General features: G+C 40.3%; 1 protein-coding gene across 14 annotated transcripts in view; it reads right to left on the bottom strand.

Moving 5' to 3' along the window:
- Window positions 1-832: 832 nt before the first annotated feature.
- Window positions 833-22,998, bottom strand: part of LOC124038361 (calcium-activated potassium channel subunit alpha-1) — a 201,661-nt gene continuing 179,495 nt past the window's right edge. For 6 of the 14 annotated variants that reach the window (XM_046354151.1, XM_046354152.1, XM_046354150.1 and 3 more), the window contains 8 exons: window positions 21,507-21,620; window positions 19,810-19,893; window positions 17,998-18,128; window positions 11,626-11,820; window positions 10,968-11,086; window positions 8,050-8,274; window positions 6,652-6,680; window positions 833-5,575 (listed from right to left, as the gene is read on the bottom strand). In XM_046354151.1, coding sequence (XP_046210107.1) covers window positions 5,424-5,575; window positions 6,652-6,680; window positions 8,050-8,274; window positions 10,968-11,086; window positions 11,626-11,820; window positions 17,998-18,128; window positions 19,810-19,893; window positions 21,507-21,620 — 1,049 coding nt within the window. In that variant the 3' untranslated portion in view covers window positions 833-5,423. Of the gene's footprint in view, window positions 5,576-6,651; window positions 6,681-8,045; window positions 8,275-10,967; window positions 11,087-11,625; window positions 11,821-17,997; window positions 18,129-19,809; window positions 19,894-21,506; window positions 21,621-22,998 lie in introns of those variants that run through there. The other 8 variants (XM_046354157.1, XM_046354156.1, XM_046354155.1 and 5 more) reach the window with 4 other exon arrangements.

The following is a 22,998-nucleotide window of genomic DNA, read 5'->3' on the forward strand; positions in this document are numbered from 1 at the left end:
TGCACAAAATTTGAGAGAATTTGTGCATATGGAAAATGTCTGGGATCTTTCATTTTAGCTCATGAAACATGGAACCAACGCTTTACATGTTGCGTTTATATTTTTGTTAAGTGTAAATATGTATATATTTTTTATGTGTGTCAATGTATATGACACAGCATCTAGGAAACTGTAGGATCACAGAGGTTTAATATGTTCTAATTATATTTCAATGTGTAACATTAGGATAGTCTGCTCTTATAGGACAACATCCAGGGCGAGGCTGTGATGGAGAGAACTTGTAATCAACAAGCTGTTTTGTGTGTACGTTTCATGTTAATTGTTATATGTATATTTGCCCCTTGTCGAATTAAGTATTATTAAACAGAATATTAACACCTTGTGATACTTTAGTATATTGTCATTGACTATGGTCTATTTTCTTCCAATGCTGTAAAGTGCTTAAGACTAACATGCATCACTGTATGGAATATACACATTTTCTAATGCTGGAAGGAAATGCGAGGAGACGTTCCAGTTTTAGAACACAAATACATCCATTTTAATTTGAGAAAATACAAAAAGAAATCATGTACAATTTATGTACAAACTTTTTGTACAAGACAGTATATTTATCAGCAGATTATATTTGACAGAGTCAGGTAGATCAACTCAGCACCATCAAATTCTCCATATATCTATTTTCGCTTCGACAAAACTAAGTAGGCTATTTCAAACTCCCGATTCCTGCAATGACCATGTGCCAAAGAATCAGATATGTGACATGTGAGAGCAATGTCCTGAATTCCATCTGAACTGATAGGCCTGCCCCCCCCCAAAAAAATGCATTTTCTTTTTCCTCCATCAAAATCAACTTCAAAATTGCCAACTGCAATTTCAATGTGTTGTTAAGACTTAAATCCCCCATAGTATTATATTATATTTTATTACATCTAGTACATTTTCCAGCAAATAAGTTATATCCATCCTTTACAGCAAGAAAATAGATTAACAAAAATATGAAACAATGTGTGAAGTTTCATAGTCCTGCCTCTTAAGTTGACTAAAACACCGACAGGTGTTCTCAAGCACATGAAACAGCCTGGCCTGTGCTCTCTGTGCATCCTTCAGTCATTCATACCTTCTACCACACAACAAACATGTTTTAACATATCTCTCTGCAGTCTCCTAACAACAAGTTAGGTACCTTAGGCTACAGACAGTACGACCAACACAGATGTATGATATGTTGAAGGTTGATGAGCAGTGTCCCTGTCCCATGTACCCTTCCCTCCTATTCAATGCCACTTGTTGCTATAGTGGGTCTTCAAACAGGCCCTCCTTTAGACCTACAGCACTGCCTGGCACTCTACTGGCATGGAGGCATTGATGGCTTGGATGTTCCCCATGCCAGTATAAGATGCCATACTCGAATACATTTACTTCCCCTTCTGAGAGGAACTAACTCAACCCTTACTCATTCTGAATAAGTGAGTGAGCCTGTGAATGACTGGACGATGCTTGTTCAACAACACTTTTCATGGCACTTCAAAACACTCTAAAACTTTAGAGGCGTACATTGCAAAGACTTCAACATCTAATACAAACGTATGATATGGTATAGAGCAGTACCTTAGATTTGTGGAGTATTTGCGCTGGAAAGAGATAAAGCTTAAAAACCTTAGAATGTAAGAACAGGTTTCAGTCCAGTGTTATGATTTTTTTTCCAGTTTGAGTCAAACCAGTCACACAAATTGTGGGTACACGTATTGAAAAAACAAACAAACATTTAGATACAATGAAATGGACTATTCTGTAAGTATGTGTCTGCTTTGGGTTGTGATTTGTACCATTTGTTTTCTGAGTAAAGTGGTATTTAAGTACTTCTGAATACAAAAAAGAAAACTCTGTAAACAATCAATAAGCAGTAGTGACAGTTTCAAACAATCCATGGATATTACTATGGTAACATAATTGACTAGAGCTGACAAAATGGAATGTAAACCTGATAAGAAAAAAACATTTTTAACAAGAACAGTAAAATTAAGTATGTCCTCTCTTTATTGTGATATGCCTTGCTGAATTGGTGCTATCCTATGTCTGCATCTCTGTGATGGTTGATATTACCAGGTCAAATTACACCGGCTCTTTCCAAATTTGTTGTTGCAATGTGGAAAAGGATCTTTAATTTCAAAAGTCTAGTTTTTCTTTTTTTTCATATATGGCAAAATAATAATTTTGTCCTTTGTCAATACTATGTATAATGAATTAAGTAATTGTCAGTATCAAATATCAATTTCTTATTTTTCACGCTAGCAAGTATATTATTAACAACCCAATTATACATAGATTTTTACTCACATATTTTCTGAAAATAATTCTACTTGCTACAAAGTGTGACGACAATGTAATCACAATTCAAAAGTTCACCTCAGGACAGTGTCAATGAGCCCACAGTAGAGTTGCAACACACCCAATAGACAGACAGAAAGCTCAGGTCATTTTGCTTCAGAAAGTCATGTGATCTATATAATGGGAGGAATTTACACAACATATTTAGATAGACATATTTTCTTTTTTTGGGGGGGGGTCTCGCGAATGACAGGTCTTTAGAAATACATGATCTTTTGTCTATATTATCATGGCTATCTGTTCACTGCAAACAACCTGGTGATGGTCTAACAATCTCTCTCTGTCACATAGTTTGAAACATGTCCATGGAGAATGACAGTATACAGTATACACGCACATAAATACTTCAGTGTATCCCTCCTTAGAAAGAGACCTAATTTAGGTCAATCATTGATAGTGAAGGTCACACAGTTTCCCCTCAGAAGAGAACAAATGGCTGAACGCCTCAGATTCAGCTTCATGCACCTTTCCGATTGGCTCTGTATGTGTATTCCTTACACCCATTGAAACTCAAGTTTTTTTGCGATTGTTTTACCCCATTTCCATTTGACTCACACATCTGTATTCGTATTCACTTGTCGATGAAAATGAGCAGTCTTATACACAGCGATAAGGTTTATCAATACAGCTACAGAGATCCTTCAACTAAGCCCATCTACGTTTTAAGGAGCACTCAACAGTTAAAGACAAAAGCTTAAATTTAGGTAATCTCCTATACAATATTGACTTTTAATAATGACTATACTTTCAGGGATGGTCTTTGTTGCAAAGAGGAGAGAGGATTTATACTGTTCTTCAATGATGCATGTCTAATTATAAGTATTTCAGAATTTATATTCATCATTTTGGTAGGATTATGTTAAATAAAGCAATTCATTTGGGAATAAAAATCTTATATGCAATTAAAGGCCTGGTAATATTAATAATGGATTACTTTCATAAAGCATTATTCACTAGGTCATGTGTAATAATAAGTAGAAAATGAGCTCATATGGATATAACATAATCATGTTTGTTTATATAAAGTAGCCAGGTTTAGTTTTTAGTTGGATCATCTGTGACTCCATACCCTCTCATTTCCAAGGCTGCAGCTCTGTCTGGGTTGCTTTTGGATCAAAACAAAATCTGTCCATTTTGAACACACACTTGAGCCATGACCAGGATAACATGAAGAACACAGGCAGCATTCTCCAGCTTTCTTCATAGTCATCAGCAGCATCGTTTTAAACCAAACTATGATTGAGCTTTTCCCTAACGTTTACCTACATAGAGTTTAGAGGTGATATGATGGCATCAGGATTGGCAACGGAGAACATCCAAGCTCTTTACTGCCTCTGTTACCAACCCTGTGCCAGGCAGTGGTTCTGGTCAAAGGAGGACCCATTGATGCCCATTTTACGCAATATGTGGCATTGCTTCTCCAAATGTCTCAACAAACAAAAAACATTCAAATTAGATGCTTATTTTTTCATTCTTAAATCCCAATTTTCGCCAAAGATATCATGGCAAAGGTTTGGACTTAAAAGCTTTCCCTAAAGTTTTAGGGCACACAGCTAATGTTTATAACAAAAATGTTCAGCTCAATCATAGTTGGTGTATTACCGGTGATGTGACTAAGTATAGAAACTTGTTTATTTAGTTCATTAGTTGATCCGCAACGCCCAGACAGATCTAGTTCCTATTTTATCTTGGATGATTGCAGTCTTGATCCCACATGACGCTCCCCCAGAGGCTGAACCACCATCACAGACACACTGATGGAGAGATGATGATGATACCAATTTGTGCATTTAACTCAGATGTACCACCAATGTTCTTACTGAGGGGACACGTCGCTGCCATGTACAGTACACACATTGCATGTACATACCATATGCATCGTCTGTCCGCACAAGGAACAAGAGAAGGCTGTCTTTTCACCCCATTCATGTTTTCGCCAGGGACGAGACAAGGTTGTCCATTCACCCCTTTCATGTTTGCACATAAGGGATAGGACAAGATTGTTCTTTCATCCCTTTTATGTTTTCAGTTTAAGGTGCTCATCTGCGCTCTATTGTTATAGAAGGGATCAGGGACATACCATGCGATGATAGGAGCTTGAAACGCTGTCATAGACATCATTATCATCCATATTCATAGTGATATCACCAGAACAGATGTGAGTACAGCGTAGCTATATACTCTGTCAGCCAGCTTATCCGAGAACTGTCTCTTACTGTACTCTGAGTCTCAAGACACCTGATTTTCAATATGATCCCATTCTACAGGACTGGAATGCATTAATTGATTACTCAACAGTGTGATGAAATACAGTAGCATACCCTAAGCAGTGACGTAATGGATCTTTCCACATTACCACAGTACATCTCTCCAAATGACAAGCAGCTTTTCTTTCATTTAGTGAATCAACAAACCAAAAAGCTGACACTTTCTGTGATGGTAGTTGTTTTGGGACGATATCAATGTTTCAAGTCGTCATGTTGCAAAAGAAGGTGGTCAGTTTTTGTGCAAATAGAACAGAAGCAGATAGGGAGTATGAGTGGTGAGCGGTGAACCCCAGCCAGTTTTCTGGAGCTTTTGGAGATGTTATGATATTGTGATGAGAAAACTGCTGCGGCCCTGATCCTCCAACAACCAGTAGTAACCTCAGCTACAGTAGCCATGGAGTGTGGTCACACAAAGATGTGAACTATTGCAAATAATGACAGGAAGTACTTTTTCTTCTCTTTTTCAACTCTTAAAATAATTTTTAAAAGTGCTAGGGGTGATGAACAATCCTTATTTGATTGTCATTATGTACATCTCTATGGAAGATTGATAAATAAAACATTGTCCATTGTAGAGCATGGAAGTAACATTAAAGGTATACACATAGGAGGTCCCTTCAAGTTGTGGTGTTTATGTCAAACCCTTGATCTGTAGAATGAGTGAGGACCAATGAATCAACATCATCATCCCCGATTGTCATCTCCCTTTCTCTCCTTTCGAAAGAGCATCCAGACTTCTCACGAGTCATCAAGTGGGCCTGGTTTTCAGCATTCATCTTCAACTTCTCTGATTGGTGGAATCAGACTGCTAGTGGATTTGTATTGGTTGATTTGGTTGGCCATGTGAGTGCTCATGGGCTTGATCTGAATGTTCCGTGGGTAGGCATTTTCTGGTTCATCTGTAAACCATTTCCTTTCTGCGGAGGGATGGGGCAGAAACCAAATGTTAGTGTTCAATAATCTACATGGTGTCATGTGATATATTACTGTCTCAGTTTAAGTAGCAGTCTTTTATAGCATGTATGACCATCCAATCCAAAACGCCATGAGGGACCATAGGTTTCAGATCAGTTACTTAATTTCCTTCCAGATAAAGTCATTTCAACTTTGGTGAGTGTGTGCATGTGTGTCTGTGTGAATGTGAGCGTGTGTGGGCATTCAGCTTAGTACTCCGGCTAGTGTGTTACAGAAGAAGCATTTGATGTTTTAAACTAAGGTGAAGTAAGATGTCTGTCGTCTAAAACCACCACAGGGTTATGAGTGCACAACTTAATGCCTCATATACCTCTGCAATTTAGACTTCATATTTGTCATGCCTTCCCGTTTCGGGGAGGTGTCAGTTTGAGATTTCGAGCCTACTCATATCGATACCCGGGCTATGATCTTTAGATAGCGTCGACAGTTTGTGTTAAGTGTGTTACATCGTCCGTGATAGACACCTTGTCTCTGTGGCTCTAATTGATAGAGTAATACTGAATCTGGATTACAACGTATTTCCAACACTTGGACAACATCAGTCATCTGATCGCATTCAATAGGAAAGAATATGTGCAAACACACAGACCTTTCACACAATGCAATTTGTCTCAAGCTGAAATAAAGCAAACTAAAAAACATGATAAATAATAAGGAAATTATACAAAATAGAGCCTCTGTCTAGAGAAAACTAAGGAAAATCATCATCAGGTGAATTAAGGTGTCAAGAAGGTAAAACAGAAAGATAAGTAAAGGAGAAAGGTTGGACCTCATGCAGTGCAGAGATGGTCCTGGGCATGACAGGGAGAGGGCAGAGGCAGCAGCAGCCATTTTGCTTTCCGTTTGAAAGCAAAACTTAAACTGAGGCGTGATGACTTATCCTTACAGGTAAATAACAAAAACACTACAAAAACTCCCCTTGTCATAACAATCTCCACAGGGACAAAGTTATGATTAGAACCCCACGTTAAGGTTGCTATAGTAATAGTAGGACATGCAGAATCGTTAACTTGCATACCTTGGCTCATTCTATTCATCCTTGTTGCACTTCAGAAAGAGAAGTAGGTAATCTAATTAAGTATGGTATTACAATCTACAAGGCAAATAACACGTCTAAAACACAATCAGTGATATGACTGGATCTCTTGCGGTACTCTATGTAAGCACTGACACTGTCTGCAATTTATCAAACCAAAATCCTATTTTCTAATACGAGGCCCCATAGCCAAAATATATATTTTTTTACACTTTTGTATGTTTTATGTTATTTCAGTTTACTTACTGAATTGACCCCGACCCTAATTGTCAGATGTTCCCTTATCCCTTTCTACGTTTCTAGATACTGAACAACTACAATTCACTTACCTAACATGCAATGTTGAAGAGGAAATTAAGGTAAATGCTAAGGAACATTTAAAAGGACACTAAGAAATTACAATTGATCTGTTGTATTTAATCTTAAGAATGAACCTAAAACATCTAACACGGTTCAGGGAGTGGTGTTGGCAGCATGATATATCACCATTATAATCAAATTCTCTGAGTAGCTTTAAAATAATGACTTATCGCTCAATATAACTTAATGTATATATTGTCTTATTCGATACTATGGAAAATTTATCAAAATTAAAAACCGAACTAAAAATAAGCATTTGAGATTGAGAACTAGGAACATGGACATGCGATGACAGAACAGACACAATAACCAGACAGATGGTCGAATGATGTTTCTCATTCATAGACAACCTGGAAAGTTTTGTCTATCTAAATGGTGTTACGTTAAATCCATAACCATACCATACTGTTTGTACAAATACCAACATACAAGAAGGCTATGCCAATACGAGTCAAGTGATTGTGTCGTATAGAAACTAACCGATCTAGCAAAAAATAGCTGGCATACCGGTCACCGGCTTTGTAGCAAGACAACACATGAGAGGTCTTTCTATGTCAAGGTTCCTCATCTTCTTTCAGTGGTATCTTGAGTTCTTAAATTAATGCTCAAATACAGGTTCAGTGAGGTCAGCGGGAAAAGAGAAGCGTTTTCTTTTGCTCTACAAATATTATTTGTGAAAATAATGCACATCAACGTTTCCATGAATGAGATCATGGTAGCTATGGAGGCAGGCTGAGAGCAAGGACCACATGCTGATGGTTATAGAGCAAAAATTGCAACAAACATGATGTGGACATTGAGCACAAAATCTCACAAACAAAACACAAACCCCAACAAACACACAGATATGGATAATTGACCCAAACAGTGTCTCACCCCCACGCGCTCAAAACACACTCTGGCCACAACCCTACATCGACACGACACCCACACCAAACTTCGATTGGCACCACATACTACTCATGCCCGAGCAAACACAGACTGACATACACACACATAACAAACATCTCATCCACCTACTTCTGTTTGTGGCCGGCCTCCCGGGCCTTGCTGCTGCGGTTCTGCCGGTTGGTGGTGGGGATGGAGTGGACGGACGAGCTCTTTTTGCTGGAGGAATGGGAGGAGTGAGAGCTGTGGGAGAGGCTGGCCCGGGACTGACCCGCGTTGTGGTCAAACTGCATCAGGCAGAAGATCAGGTCTGTGGGGACCAGCTCAAACTCATACGGAGGGTTGGTGATCACATACCTGTATACAGGACAGGAGTTAGTGGAAGAGAGAACCAAACAATACTGTATAGTCAGTGTCTATTTGCAAAATAGAAAGTTAACAGGGTGGGATTGAAAACTAATCAGTTACAAGATTTGAAAAAACAAACAATTTACTTCAAGTGAAAATGCTTCTCTGCCCTGAAGGCAGGGCCAGCCCGCCCATTTAGCATGATTAGGCAGCCGACCTAGAGTGGCAGATAGAAGATGGCGGCATTTTGCGGGCTAAACTGACCAAGACGCACCTCCAACTAATCCAATTAATAAAACGGCCACAGGACTATTTACATTGACCCCCCTCCCTCCCCATTTGTTTTGTACACTGCTGCTACTCACTGATTATTTATTTTTTACTTTAGTTGGTAAATATTTTCTTAACTCTTCTTGAACTGCACTGTTTGTTAAGAGCTTGTAAGTAAGCATTGTGTGGTAAGGTCTACACTTGTTGTATTCGGTGGATGTGACAAATAAAGTTTGATTTGGATTTGATGCCGTCCCATGATAAGCAGTGCCCACTTTGACAACGACAGGGGCTCAAAATATCTATCTTGTCCATGCCCAGCCCACCTCTCCATGGTTCTGAGACGCAGCACTGTGGCGCTTCCCCAACACTCCATAAAATCATGTAGCCTATACGGTAGAGTCTATAGCCTCTGTGGCCTGTTCTGGAGCCTACAGGGTGACCCAATTTATGACAATGTCATGAGACAGACACTTCTTACATCATGTGTATTTGGTAGCATTGCCTTTAAATAGTTTAACTTGGGTCAAACAAGCTACCCACAAGACGTTGGGTGAATTTTGGCCCATTCCTCCTGACAGAGCTGGTGTAACTGAGTCAGGTTTGTAGGCCTCCTTGCTCGCACACACTTTTTAAGTTCTCCCCACAAACAACTTTGGAAGTATGCCTGGGGTCATTGTCCATTTGGAAGATCCATTTGCGACCAAGCTTCAATATATCCACATCATTTTCCTCGTCATGATGCCATCTATTTTGTGCAGTGCATCAGTCCCCCCTGCAGCAAAGCACCCCCACATCATGATGCTGCCACCCCCGTACTTCATGGCTGGGATGGTGTTCTTCGGCTTGCAAGCCTCCCTCTTTTTCCTCCTAAACAGTTGCATTTTTGTTTAATTTCTCCAAAAACTACAATCTCTGTCCCTATGTGCAGTTGCAACCATAGTCTGGCTTTTTTATGGCGGTTTTGGAGTAGTGGCTTCTTCCTTGCTGAGTTTTACTGTGGATATAGACACTTCTGTACCGGTTTCCTCCAGCATCTTCACAAGGTCCTTTGCTGTTGTTCTGGGATTGATTTCCACTTTTCACACCGAGGTACGTTCATCTCTAGGAGACAGAACACGTCTCCTTCCTGAGCGGTATGACAGCTGTGTGGTCCCATGGTGTTTATACTTGCGTCCTATTGTTTGTACAGATGAACGTGGTACCTTTCTTGGTGTTTGGAAATTGCTCCCAAGGATGAACCAGACTTGTGGAGGTCTACAATTTTTTGTCTGAGGTCTTGGCTGATTTCTTTTGATTTTCCCATGATGCAAAGAGGCACTGAGTTGGAAGGTAGGCCTTGAAATACATCCACAGGTACACCTCCAATTGACTCAAATGATGTCAATTAGCCTATCAAAAGCTTCTAAAGCCATGACATCATTTTCTGGAATTTTCCAAGCTGTTTAAAGGCCCAGTCAACTTAGTGTATGTAAACTTCTGACCCACTGGAATTGTGATATAAACAATTGTTGGAAAAATTAGTTGTGTCATGCACAAAGTAGATGGAGTGTTGGGGGTACAAATACTTAAGTACTTTACTTTCCTATTTATATTTTTGCCAACTTTTACTTCACTACATTCCTAAAGAAAATTATGTAATTTTTACACCATACATTTTCCCTGACACCCAAAAGTACTCTACATTTTGACAGGAAAATGGTCCAATTAACACACTTATCAAGATAACTTCCCTACTGCCTCATCCCTACTGCCTCTGATCTGGCTGACTCACGAAACCACAAATGCTTTGTTTTTAAATGATGTCTGAACGTTGGAGTGTGGCCCTGGCTATCCGTCAATAAAAAATAAAAGAAAATTGTGCTGCATGGTTTGCTTAATATAAAGAATTTGAAATGGTTTATAATAATAATAATAATAATAATATATAATAATAATAATATAATAATAATAATAATAATAATAATATATAATAATAATAATAATAATAATATATGCCATTTAGCAGACGCTTTTATCCAAAGCGACTTACAGTCATGTGTGCATACATTCTACGTATGGGTGGTCCCGGGGATCGAACCCACTACCCTGCCGTTACAAGCGCCATGCTCTACCAACTGAGCTACACAGGACCATACTTTTACTTTTGATACTTAAGTACATTTTAGCAATTCCATTTACTTTTGATACTTAAGTATATTTAAAACCAAATCCTGTTAAACTTTTACTCAAGTAGTATTTTACTGGGTGACTTTTACTTGAGTCAATTTCTATTAATGTATCTTAACTTTTACTCAAGTAGGACAATGAAATATTTTTTTCCACCACTGACAATCATACAATTGCTGATATTAAAACAACTAATGTTGTGACACTAACTGCCTTGAGAGGTGAGAGAGATGGATGTTAAAGATACACAGCGACGGTCTCACCGTTTGGTACACTGGCTAGGCGTGGCGAGGTGAGCGTCTCTCAATCTGTATATTCCGAAGCACAACATGTTGTACGTCTTCAACGCTTTACAAAACAAATCTCCATAGCAACCGCCATCCTGGAAAACAACAAATGACAAAAAAACATCAGTGTGTGTTTTCTAATAAAGTGTAATCATTTATCTAAGTGACAAAATAATTCAAGTCTTTGCAACTGTCAAACTGCAGTGCCCTTGATAAGTTCTGCTGAGTGTTTTTGTGGAGATAACAATATACAGTGTAAGGGACATTTAAATCATGCAGGAAATGACACAGAACAACATCCTTTCACTTTGTGACATGCATTGCCCTTCAGAATATGGCCCCTTCAGAATCTGAAGCACTATTGACAACAACTGTAAAACATTTAACCCAAGATATATAAACAATACACTGATAAATGAAAAAGTAAAATAACTCATGGGATATTCTCAGACAGCTGCATTATTCCTTTCCATAACACACACCAGAACCCTCCCTTCCTCCTCCTTAACAGAGCCCCTCTTGCGTGTTCTCTGTTCTTCACTTTGTATTAAGTGCCACTAGGAGGCGAGCAGGCAGGATTGTGTGCTACTGGGGAGTGCAAAAATGTGTCCGCTCGGTTTAAACATCCACTTACCCCCAAGTCGGCAAAGGGCCCGTCATAGAGGGCTAGCTGGGCTACACGACACCTGTCTCGGTTGGCCAGTGTCTGTGGCGTGCTGTAGCCCCCTCGCAGGGCGTTCTCTTCGGCCAATAGAGCCTCTAGCTCCGGGGTGGCTCCCCCAGTCACCAGCGTCCGGATCAGGGTGAGGATATTATCGTTGAAGTATGTCTGCGGACATAAGAGGATGTGAGATCCGTAAGTAAGGATACGCCATTAGAGCCACAACGGTAGAGGATATGTGGCAGATGAAGAAGGGGAGAGATGGGGAAGAATGAGGAGAGGTTTGGATGATAGGGACGGAGGGAGAATGATGAGGAGAAAGGGATGGGAGAGAGGGATTGGGATGCATGGCGAGGAGTGGGGGGAGGGGATAGGGAGAGATGGGAGAAAAATGAGGAAAGATGAGGAGGGATGAGGAGAGAAAAATTGAGAAATAGGGATGTTTAGAGAGAGACGTGGAGTGGACGCGCCCCATGTATCTAGACCCCGGGCCTCTTCATACAGGCCAGACAGAGAGGTGAGGAGACAGGGCAGACCAATTACAGAAAAAGGTTTTCTTGTACCGGAACTAGTTCCATTTGTTTTCATTCACCAGACTTGCTTACCAAAACAACTTCTACTCAACTTCTCCTCATAGACTGGTTTTGTAGGTTTCACATCAATACCATTACTCCTTTAATAAAATACATTAAAAAGCTGGAGCAAGCATGTTGATAATGCATATTGTTCCAACAGGTATAGAAATACAATAGCAGAATAGAAGCTCTAGTGCTCTATTTTAACAAGCCTAACGCAATAGTAAATCTAAGTGCTGGCGGTAGCGCTGTAGGACTGGGAATGTGTTTTCACAGCCGTTATTATGAACGCAATACCTGCTGGTGGCCCGAAAGGCCTGTCATAGGTGCGACTTGGGCTTGGCCACTAACTGGTCAATCAAGGTGTTCCATTGCTTAATATTGTATGTGTTTGTCTCAAGTTCTGTAGGTTATTGATGGTCTTTGCGTTGTCATCTACTCGTCTGGGGGAAAGGACTACTCTTGTCCGAGTCCATTGTGAATTGATTATACAGTTTATTATATTGCATATGCTACAGTAACAACTGACCGCAACAGTAAAAAAAAAAACATCCAGTGTTTGTTCAATATGTAGGCCGGCTGTAAAATAAGACTTGCCTAGTTAAATAAGTGTTCAATATGTAGGCCGGCTGTAAAATAAGACTTGCGTAGTTAAATAAGTGTTCAATATGTAGGCCGGCTGTAAAATAAGACTTCCTAGTTAAATAAGTGTTCAATATGTAGGCCGGCTGTAAAATAAGACTTGCCTAGTTAAATAAGTGTTCAATATGTAGGCCGGCTGTAAAATAAGACTTGCCTAGTTAAATAAATGTTCAATATGTAGGCCGGCTGTAAAATAAGACTTGCCTAGTTAAATAAATGTTCAATATGTAGGCCGGCTGTAAAATAAGACTTGCGTAGTTAAATAAATGTTCAATATGTAGGCCAGCTGTAAAATAAGACTTGCCTAGTTAAATAAATGTTCAATATGTAGGCCGGCTGTAAAATAAGACTTGCCTAGTTAAATAAGTGTTCAATATGTAGGCCGGCTGTAAAATAAGACTTGCCTAGTTAAATACGTGTTCAATATGTAGGCCGGCTGTAAAATAAGACTTGCCTAGTTAAATAAGTGTTCAATATGTAGGCCGGCTGTAAAATAAGACTTGCCTAGTTAAATAAGTGTTCAATATGTAGGCCGGCTGTAAAATAAGACTTGCCTAGTTAAATAAGTGTTCAATATGTAGGCCGGCTGTAAAATAAGACTTGCCTAGTTAAATAAGTGTTCAATATGTAGGCCGGATGTAAAATAAGACTTGCCTAGTTAAATAAGTGTTCAATATGTAGGCCGGCTGTAAAATAAGACTTGCCTAGTTAAATAAGTGTTCAATATGTAGGCCGGCTGTAAAATAAGACTTGCCTAGTTAAATAAGTGTTAAATATGTAGGCCGGCTGTAAAATAAGACTTGCCTAGTTAAATAAGTGTTCAATATGTAGGCCGGATGTAAAATAAGACTTGCCTAGTTAAATAAGTGTTCAATATGTAGGCCGGCTGTAAAATAAGACTTGCCTAGTTAAATAAGTGTTCAATATGTAGGCCGGCTGTAAAATAAGACTTGCCTAGTTAAATAAGTGTTCAATAAAATGTCTGGTGTTCACAGTCACTATTGTTGTATTTGGCTTTAACAAGTACAGGCCTTTTGTCATTGCACTTCTCCTCAAATAAAAACTACTAGGCTCCTGTAAAATGTATAGTATGTGTGAGGCACATTCTCAATAAGCAAGACATAGCATACCGTTGATACTGCATTATAGTACTGAATCATTTAAAAACATTTGGAGGATTGCATGTTTGGAAATTGGAATGGATACAAGCCGAGCACTGCAGGTAGGCTTATCTGAACTGTGAATAATGCAAAAGCACGACGAGTAGACCATTTAGACACCTTTTATGGATAGGCTACTTCTAATGCATGGCCAGGATAAGAAATACATCCGACGCATTATTGTGAAACCAGCTTTCGTTAAAGTAGGGTAAGGCTAGCCTACTGAGGGCTTGGTTTTTAATGAAACTAAATGGAAAACAAGCGATTGTTACAGGAAAATAACTTCAATGTTTTTAAATATGAGTGTCACCGGATAATGTCATCTCTCTTTCCATGATGGGTATATGGACATGTAGCCGACATGGAGGGGTTTTTACGCACATCCAAAATAAGACCAGGAGATGGGGAAGAAAATGTAATAGCCTACATAGATAAAAAGGGGATGTCCACTCACTGTTTTGCCGCTGCCAAACTTAATCTTTTAATAAAGCTTTGGTGATTAAGATTCATAACAAAGCAGTCTCCCCAGCTAGCACAGTGGATCTGGGCCAATTCCGGGTGAGAGTCAGATTCGGCTGATGTGATGTGGCCCGAGTCTGGGCCGCCTTCAGCAGTATAACTTATGGCTAGGATTGAACTCGGGACGATTCCGGTGTGAGTTATCTGGCCCAAATGTATTACTTGGGGCTCGGGATGATTTCGGTGAGAGTTATCTGGCCCAAATGTATTTCTTGGGACTCGGGCAATTGAAGCTACTCTCTGGCAGATGATTACACGGGCTGCTTTATATAATTCATCTTTTATTATTTTTCCAGATTTTCTCATTGTTTCTGTGATCAAAAAATACAATTAACATTAAATGAACATTTTTAAGAGTCCTGTGCAGTATTTTAGTATTTTGATACTTTGTTGATGGAGCCTACCGAGAGGCGCAGCGGTCTAAGACACTGCATCGCAGTGCAAACTGTGTTGCTAATGATGCTGTTTCGAGACCCGTGCTGGCTGCGACCGGGAAACCCGTGAGCGATGCACAATTGGACCAGCGTCGTCTGAGTTAGGGCAGGGTTTGGCCGGCCGGGATGTCCTTGTCCCATTGCACTGTAGAAATTCCTGTGGAGGGCCAGGCGCATGCACGCTGACACGGTCACCAAGCGTTGCCTGACACAAAATGTTTTTTTTTTGTGGATGGGTATAATTTGTATGTATAAAATGTATAATAGTAATATTTAAGATGACTAAAATGGGGTAATTGTGTATACATCTATTTAAATTTGCATCGGGCCGCTTCTGGGGGGGATTCTGGTAAGATGCCGGCAAAGTTGGCTGAATACTGGTAGACAGAAACAGCCTGATGTTCTTGGGCCGATTCTGGGCAGTCATTCATTTTGATTCTGGGCCTAGTCCGACAGCCGATTCCGTGCCGATTCAATCAGTTCCAGCCCCCTGGAAGAAGGCCGCTTCTGGGCCGATTCCTCATTGCCAGCTGGGTCACAAGCCAAACCCTTTATCGATCCTGACTACTTGGCGAATGCATTGGTCGGGACAAAAAAAACGCCTTCACTGAGAAGAAGGGAGGCTATGCTTGTTTTTTAATGACATGAAACGAAATGGAAAAAAAACATTTGTTTCTAAATATGAGGTTTACGGGCACAAAAAGCACAAGCTTCCATTCGTATATGGGCACTGTGTGACACAGCTGGATAGGCTGTGCTTCCCTTGTCAAAATCCATGTCATAACCAACCTCGTTACAGCTAAAACCAGCTTTTGGTTGGTCTTAAATGTCCCCAGATATTGCCACCCCTCCCACGCAAGCAAGCTCATATAAAACAGGTAAATGACCAATCTGGCGCAATGCTTTAACAGGTCAAAACGAGCGTGTGTTTGACAATTTCACTGGCTTAAAGCCAGCCGAAAATAGAGCCCCTAAAGTCCACGCTAGCACTTCATGGAACACAGTTCCTATTGCACATTTTTTCACAATATTGTTTGGAACATTCATTTAATGACTGATGCCCACCTGATGATTCTAGTGATGAAGATATATAATTATAAGAAGATATATAATTATAAGAAGATATATAGTTATAAGAAGATATATAATTATAAGAAGATATATAATTAGAAGTGCATTAGAGTGGCTTGGAAGCTTTTGTCATCATTTTGATGTCACCAGAATGACTTTAGATGCAGTATAATGTTAGCTAGCTAGCATAGATTGAGTCAAGACCATTTGATTTGATTTTATATACACGTTTTACTAGCTAATGACAACATTGCCATCTGTCTAAAGTACATTTTACGACATGATAATGATAGCAAACTTTTTTCCTACTAAATATTTGCCTACGTCATTGTATTTCCAAGCTGCTATAGTGCAATTTCAGCTAAATAGTCATTAGCCGCTGTTAAAAAAGACTGGGTTTATCACAACTTGGGCACCACTATGGCAGAGGGCGGCTTGATAACGTTAATAACAATGGTACTTTGCAGGGCAGTTGGTAGAGCATGGCACTTGTAACACCAAGGTAGTGGGTTCGATTTCCGAGACCACGCATAAGTAAAACCGTATATGACTGTAAGTCACACCCTGAGTGGCAGCTCTTCTCCCCAGGCCCCTGACAGCTCTGTGGAGAACCATGATGGATGAGCGCTGTCTATTAGCCACCCTCACCTCTCACCACAGCCAGTGTGTGTGTGAGGGCTACTCAGCTCCCCTCTAACCTCACTCATGTGTGACAAGCTGGAATTAAGCCATCACAGCACCAAAGGGGAGTAGCGATGGTTGGAACGAAGTCACAAGATAGTACTTTATCCGTATCTTGTCTTCAGGAAAAGGGCTTACATTGCGTGTCATATGTGCCATTAGAGGGAACCTCAGCACATTTTTACAAGGCACACATGTAAAATGCATTCCTCATAAAGCTGGTTGAGAAAATGTCAAGAGTGTGAAAAGCTGTCATCAAGGCAACGGGTGGCTACTTTGAAGAATCTCAAATATAAAATATATTTTGATTTGTGTAACACTTTTTTGGTTACTATATGATTCCATATGTGTTATTTCACAGTTTTGATGTCTTCACTATTATTCTACAAGGTAGAAAATAGTAAAATAAAGAAAAATCCTTGAATGAGTAGGTGTGTCCAAACTTTTGACTGGTACTGTACCTTGTTAAAAGATCTAATAAGCCCCTTGAAAGTTCGTTTCGTGACACTTTATATGAGGAGTGGGGGCAACAACTTCCCTTTTGATGTCAGTGGAGATGGCAGCGCTGTCTGATCAATGTGGCATTTCATTTACCAACTTCTGCCTACTCCGTACTGCTACGGCGCTGAGCAGATCTTATGATGCTACCACATCATTTAAGTTTACCCCTTTATTCTCTGTGTGTGTGTGTGTGTGTGTGTGTCTGTGTGTGTGTGTGTGTGTGTGTGTGTGTGTGTGTGTGTGTGTGTGTGTGTGTGTGTGTGCGTGCGTGCGTGCGTGCGTGCGTGCGTGCGTGCGTGCGTGCGTGCGTGCGTGCGTGGGTGCGTGTAACCAGCATTAGAGACAGCAGACATGGGTGCAGGTGAGTAGACATTACCAAGTATACACTACTGAGTTTACAGTCCTTAGTATACAGTACTTAGTTAAGTATGCACGTCTTATAGTAAACCCACTATATGTGTACTGTCCTGTGGCTGCTGTCATCTTGTATGAAAGATTCAGAATCACTTCAAGCCCTTGACTGCTGCATGTTGCAGCCTACCTAAATAAAATATGAATTCAAATATGGATTAAATATATATTTAAATATCGATAAAATATAGACTTCAATTTTACAAAAAGGTCTCCTGGCGACTTCTACCCCGTACATGAGAGACATTTAGTATGATGTTGGATTAAATAAAGGAGAAATAGGATACATGATCTAGTGCATACTAAGAACTGTGTCAACTGAGTAGCGTGTACTTAGTATTGTCTACTCACTGCACTCATGAGAGAGTCCAGCACGCTGACAGCGAAGGCGGTTCCGCAGGCGAAGGGCTGCGTCAGGTACAGCTCTGTGTCCGGGTCATCATCGTCATCTTGGTCCAGGAACTGAACGTTGGAGTCATTCACTGAGAGAGGGGAGACCCAAAACACAGTCAGAGAGAGAGAGAGGGCAAGGAGGACACAGCACAGCATGCCAAACACACACCCACACACACACACCTGAGGACCAGAGAAGTAGAGAATCACTGGGTGTCTTAGCTAGGGCACTTTTGTGTCGGTGAACTGTGAAGCGTTGTTCGATTTGAGAGTGTTTTTGTGACGCATTGAGTCAATATAAACCAATATTCCTAGTTGGAATCCTGTGTTAATGTTCCTAGTCAACACCCAGTCTTAGGCCCTGACCGGAACAGAATCATTCACTATATTAGAGGAAGACACTTACGGATCCTTCTATGACTCAAGGGCATATATTCTCACAGGTCTCAGGTCTGGAGGTATAGAATAGATAGTGGTGTTTGAACCAAAGCATTATGGATTTGACATTCATGGTAGATGCACAGTACATTCCATCATGAACAAACCATTTCTGTAATTGCATTCAGGACATGGATTTGACCTAGTTGTGCAAAACACCTCAATCCAACATATTGTGTTTTTTATATTCAAGATGATATTGTTCAGGTGAGAAGATCATGCACGTAATGTAACATGCATTTTAAAGCTTTATTGATATCTCAGATAAGAAAATGTGTGGTCACATCGTCACCTATTGAGATATTGAGGTAATTACCTTTTCCTGAAAGTCAAATGATGATTTAAAACAACAATAATAACATCGAGCTGTGTGGTAAATTCACATAGCCACAGCCTGCTTTTAAAGATCGAAGTAATACGACGTTCTGAAATTGTTAATGATGAAAAAAGTTCAAATCATAACATGGCCAGGGTAGAACAATCGCTTTCTATACTGTGTAGAATATTGCTAACCAGAGGAAATGAACACAAGATGAAACCATATAAAAACAAACTTTTTTTCAACCATTCGTAAATATGACTTTCCCTAGTAGAACCGTCTGGTCTTTATTTAACCTCAGATGAGAGATTTCTCTTTCTAGCACCAGTGGACAAGAGCCTGAGATCCAACTGCATTTGAAAAGAGGCTTCACACAACACAAGGCGTTCTTTGACTCCTTCAACATCGAGGTAAAAAAAAAGAAGAAGAAGCAACAACCTCAAAAATAAATAAAAATAAACATCTTAAAGGGAAGGATTGATCTATAGTTTTTTGAAATATGATTTCTTCCCAGGCTTCCTCTGTGCTGCAGAGGAACAGACATGTCAGTCAACCAGACAAGGGGGCTGATGATGCAAACGGGCCCAGGCCAAAGAGACTGAACCGGGAGGAGGTGGGGTGTTGAGGGAGGGGTTGGGGTCGGGAGTGGGGTGTGTGCTATGAAAACAGCCACAAGGACAGACCGAGCAATGATCAAAGTGCCGGAACGATGCTCTGAAAAAATTCATAAACAGAAAACATAAAAACACCACGGGAAAAAAAATCATGAAATAAAAGGCCAAAACAAGACAGTCCATTTTTCAACCAGAAACCGAGAATTAAAAATAAAAAATGTGTTCAAAGTGAAGCCATGGGAGCAGCCAGCGAGGACCTCGGCTGCAGCCAGAGACATCAAGACAAGATGATAGAGATAGAGAGATAGATAGAGAGGGGGGAGAGAGAGGGGAGAGAGAGAGAGAACAAAAGAACGAAAGATCGGACGGCAGCGAGCGGAGGACAAAAGCCTGGCTTACCCAGCTCAGTTATCATTTGTATGTTGATTCCACAGTTTTTTTCCTGACTGAATGAAACCAAAGGCAGTATTTTGCCAGGTTTAGCTAATGACAGTAAGACGTGTGGAGAGCAGAGGGGGGAGAGATAGGGTCGTTATTGGAATAGCTTCAAAGAGAAGAGAGAAAGAAAGGCAGTTCTGTCTGAGACCACGCATCATGTCAACCACAGGATTAGACACTGACTGTATGTAAAGGTAGCCATGGTTGTCCATGACATGCACCTACGGCACCAGAGATGAAAGTACATAGCCCAGATGCGACTGAACCATACCACTAAAACACAAATTGCCAATTTGTACGGCTTTTAAGACACCAAAGGGATTTACAGTGTTGTATACATAAACCAACTTTATGTGACTCCATCAAATTGATCTTGCAATTCAGACAGATTCTTAACATTTTCCATTAGACTTGCATCTTGACTATGGTGCTGTAAACTGACAACATTGACACTACAATTATAGTGTCTAGTTCCCGAGACTGATGTGCCCCACTGTACTATCTTTCTACTCTCAGAGAGGAGGATGACAATGTTAGTGATGCTCGTACTAATAACCAGGGCCTGACACTATATGTGGGGGTAGAATGATTCTAAATCAAACATAGCTGAAAGTATTCCAAATCAAAACAGACCTGTGCAATTCATTCATATCCAACCAAATACTGCAAGAAAAACCTGAATAGCTACACTTGTTTTGTTGATTACATGTGTAGTACTCAAGAGTTTGAAGAAAGAGGGGTGAGAAAACATTCATGGTGCTTCATGTCCCTGTCTCTATCTGTGCCTCCATCCATCTCTTAGCCTCCTCACGCCTCAATGCTTTCTAATTGGGTCAGAGGGGAGAGATAGAGACAGAGTGGCCGGTCTCTAGTGCTTTATTCAGGGGTGATAGAGTGGCTCTAGTGGCCCTGGTCTCTGGTGCTTTAAAAACCCTCAGAGATGTGAAACTTTCATGAGTCCCCTGGACCACATGGAATACTAGAGAATACAGCCAGCGCCATTGTTATTATTAAATGCACCCATTTTGCTACTGTGGCACTTCTTAGCTTTCTCTCGCACTCTCTTTTTACTCTCTCCCTCTCCATCAGGCTGTTAATGGACAAATGGGACCTGGAAGAAGTGAGAGTGTTCTGACTTCGTAACGAGACATCTCAGCTAGAACTTACACAAAGAGAGAGAGTGACATTTGAAATGACAACAAATGCTCAGTTTCGTATCTAAATCCATATAGATCTCAGCCAAAGTCACTAATCGTTAATCTTTGTCGTCAAACATATCGCTAGAATTAGTCATCACGGCAATAGAAAATAAAGAGTTCGGCCAACTAACCTCCACATTGGCATGGAACGTTCCAAAACAAAAAGCATTCAAACCTGCATTCTAAGCGGAATGCAAAAGAATGTCCACTGAGCTGTTGGAGCCAACATGGCAGACCTGAAGATTCTAAATCTCTAAGTGAGTTGGCCAAACTCTGTGTACAATGTCACAATATTTTCCCAACAGGCAAATGACATCACAACAACCAGAAAGTGGTTGAAATGACATCACAACAACCGGAAAGTGGTTGAAATGACATCATTATGGCATTGTTCCAACGTGTTTTACCCGCTGGGATCTACCACTAGTAAATGGCCAGTTGGTCAGTTGTGTGTCTCACCTAGTTCAGTGATGATGGGGATGTTGGCGCCGGTGGTGACGGAGGCCTGGCGTACTAAACCATGTACTGGACTGCTGTCTGGAGAGGACCGGTCCATTCCAGGAGGCGTGAAACCTACACAGAGCACACAGAAAGATGCACACAAAACCGTTGAAACTAACAGCAAGAGCTAGATAACCACAAAACAAGGTGTACCGAAACCTACATCACGCAGGAAAATATATATTTATACACAGACTGACACAAAACCATGATATATTCCATTGTTGAAAGCGATGGCACGGAGAAACAACAATACAGACGGCTACAAGACAATGAGATGTAATATTACAACACAGAGAGAAATACACCAAACCGTGAGATATCACACTGATATCACTTCACAAATCACATACCTCAGCTTCGGTGATTGAAAAGGTTATATGTCATTTTGTAGAAAAAAACTGTCAACTATAATCGAAAAAAACAAAGTATGTTGATTGACCATACACAGTCTGTCAAATGCCACTATAACTTAGTAACACTAGACTATTCAGTAAAAGCTGCTGGGCTTACTGAGATGGGCTCTTTGTATTGTTCAGAAGTGCAGATTGAAAGATGTGTAGACAGGGACGTCGAAAATGAAGCAGGCGCTTCCTAAAAATGTCAATATGGATATTTTGCTTTTAGGGGTCAGCTGAGAGACACATTTAGCATTCGCATCCTTCCATCAACCTGCCTGCCTTCCATACATTTTATATGTGCTTCATTTTGTTACCATAAAATTGGCAAAGTGGATCCTGAAAACCTTTTATCGGGAAAATAACTGTGCGATTCTCGACCATGAAATACAAGAGGCGAGTGATGGGTATGAATTCACATGACTTCACATTTTTGCATTTCCTCAAAGTGACACAAATGCCTTAAATCAGTAATGCGTGATACATAATGCATGACCTGTGTTGTGACATCCATCATTTATTGCTGACTGAAGCAAAACGCCACCTCATAGTTCTACAGCACAGCAGCGACAAAACAACGCACGACGGGAATATATTCAGGTCACAAAAGTTTTAAAACAAATGTTAGACATTGGAGAATAGTTGGGAGGATGGAGGGGTTGGGGGGGACTTGAGGGGCTGTTTTACAGTACAGAATAGATATTCTCACCCTCCTCACTAAAGAGGACAACACCAACAGTTCAGCATTCATCACAAACTAGAGGCTAAACTGAATTATCTACACTCTTGTCATGTCAATTACTGAAACTGGGGATAGGCACGGTTTGTAGCAGTCAGAGACTGGAAGATCACTCAGAGCATGCTTCATTTTGTTGACATCTATAAAATATTACATTTATATCTCCAGAGAATGACAACTGGGTTTTGGATATTGCCTCTAAAAAAACATTATTCTTACATGACCACAGTAAACAAGTCAAACTTTCAGTATCCAATTGTGAAAGTAGTAACAATGGATGAAGTAAATACATCTGAAAAAGAGAGATTTTCCA

Source organism: Oncorhynchus gorbuscha, linkage group LG06 (genome assembly GCF_021184085.1).
Source record: "Oncorhynchus gorbuscha isolate QuinsamMale2020 ecotype Even-year linkage group LG06, OgorEven_v1.0, whole genome shotgun sequence".
NCBI lineage: Eukaryota > Metazoa > Chordata > Actinopteri > Salmoniformes > Salmonidae > Oncorhynchus > Oncorhynchus gorbuscha.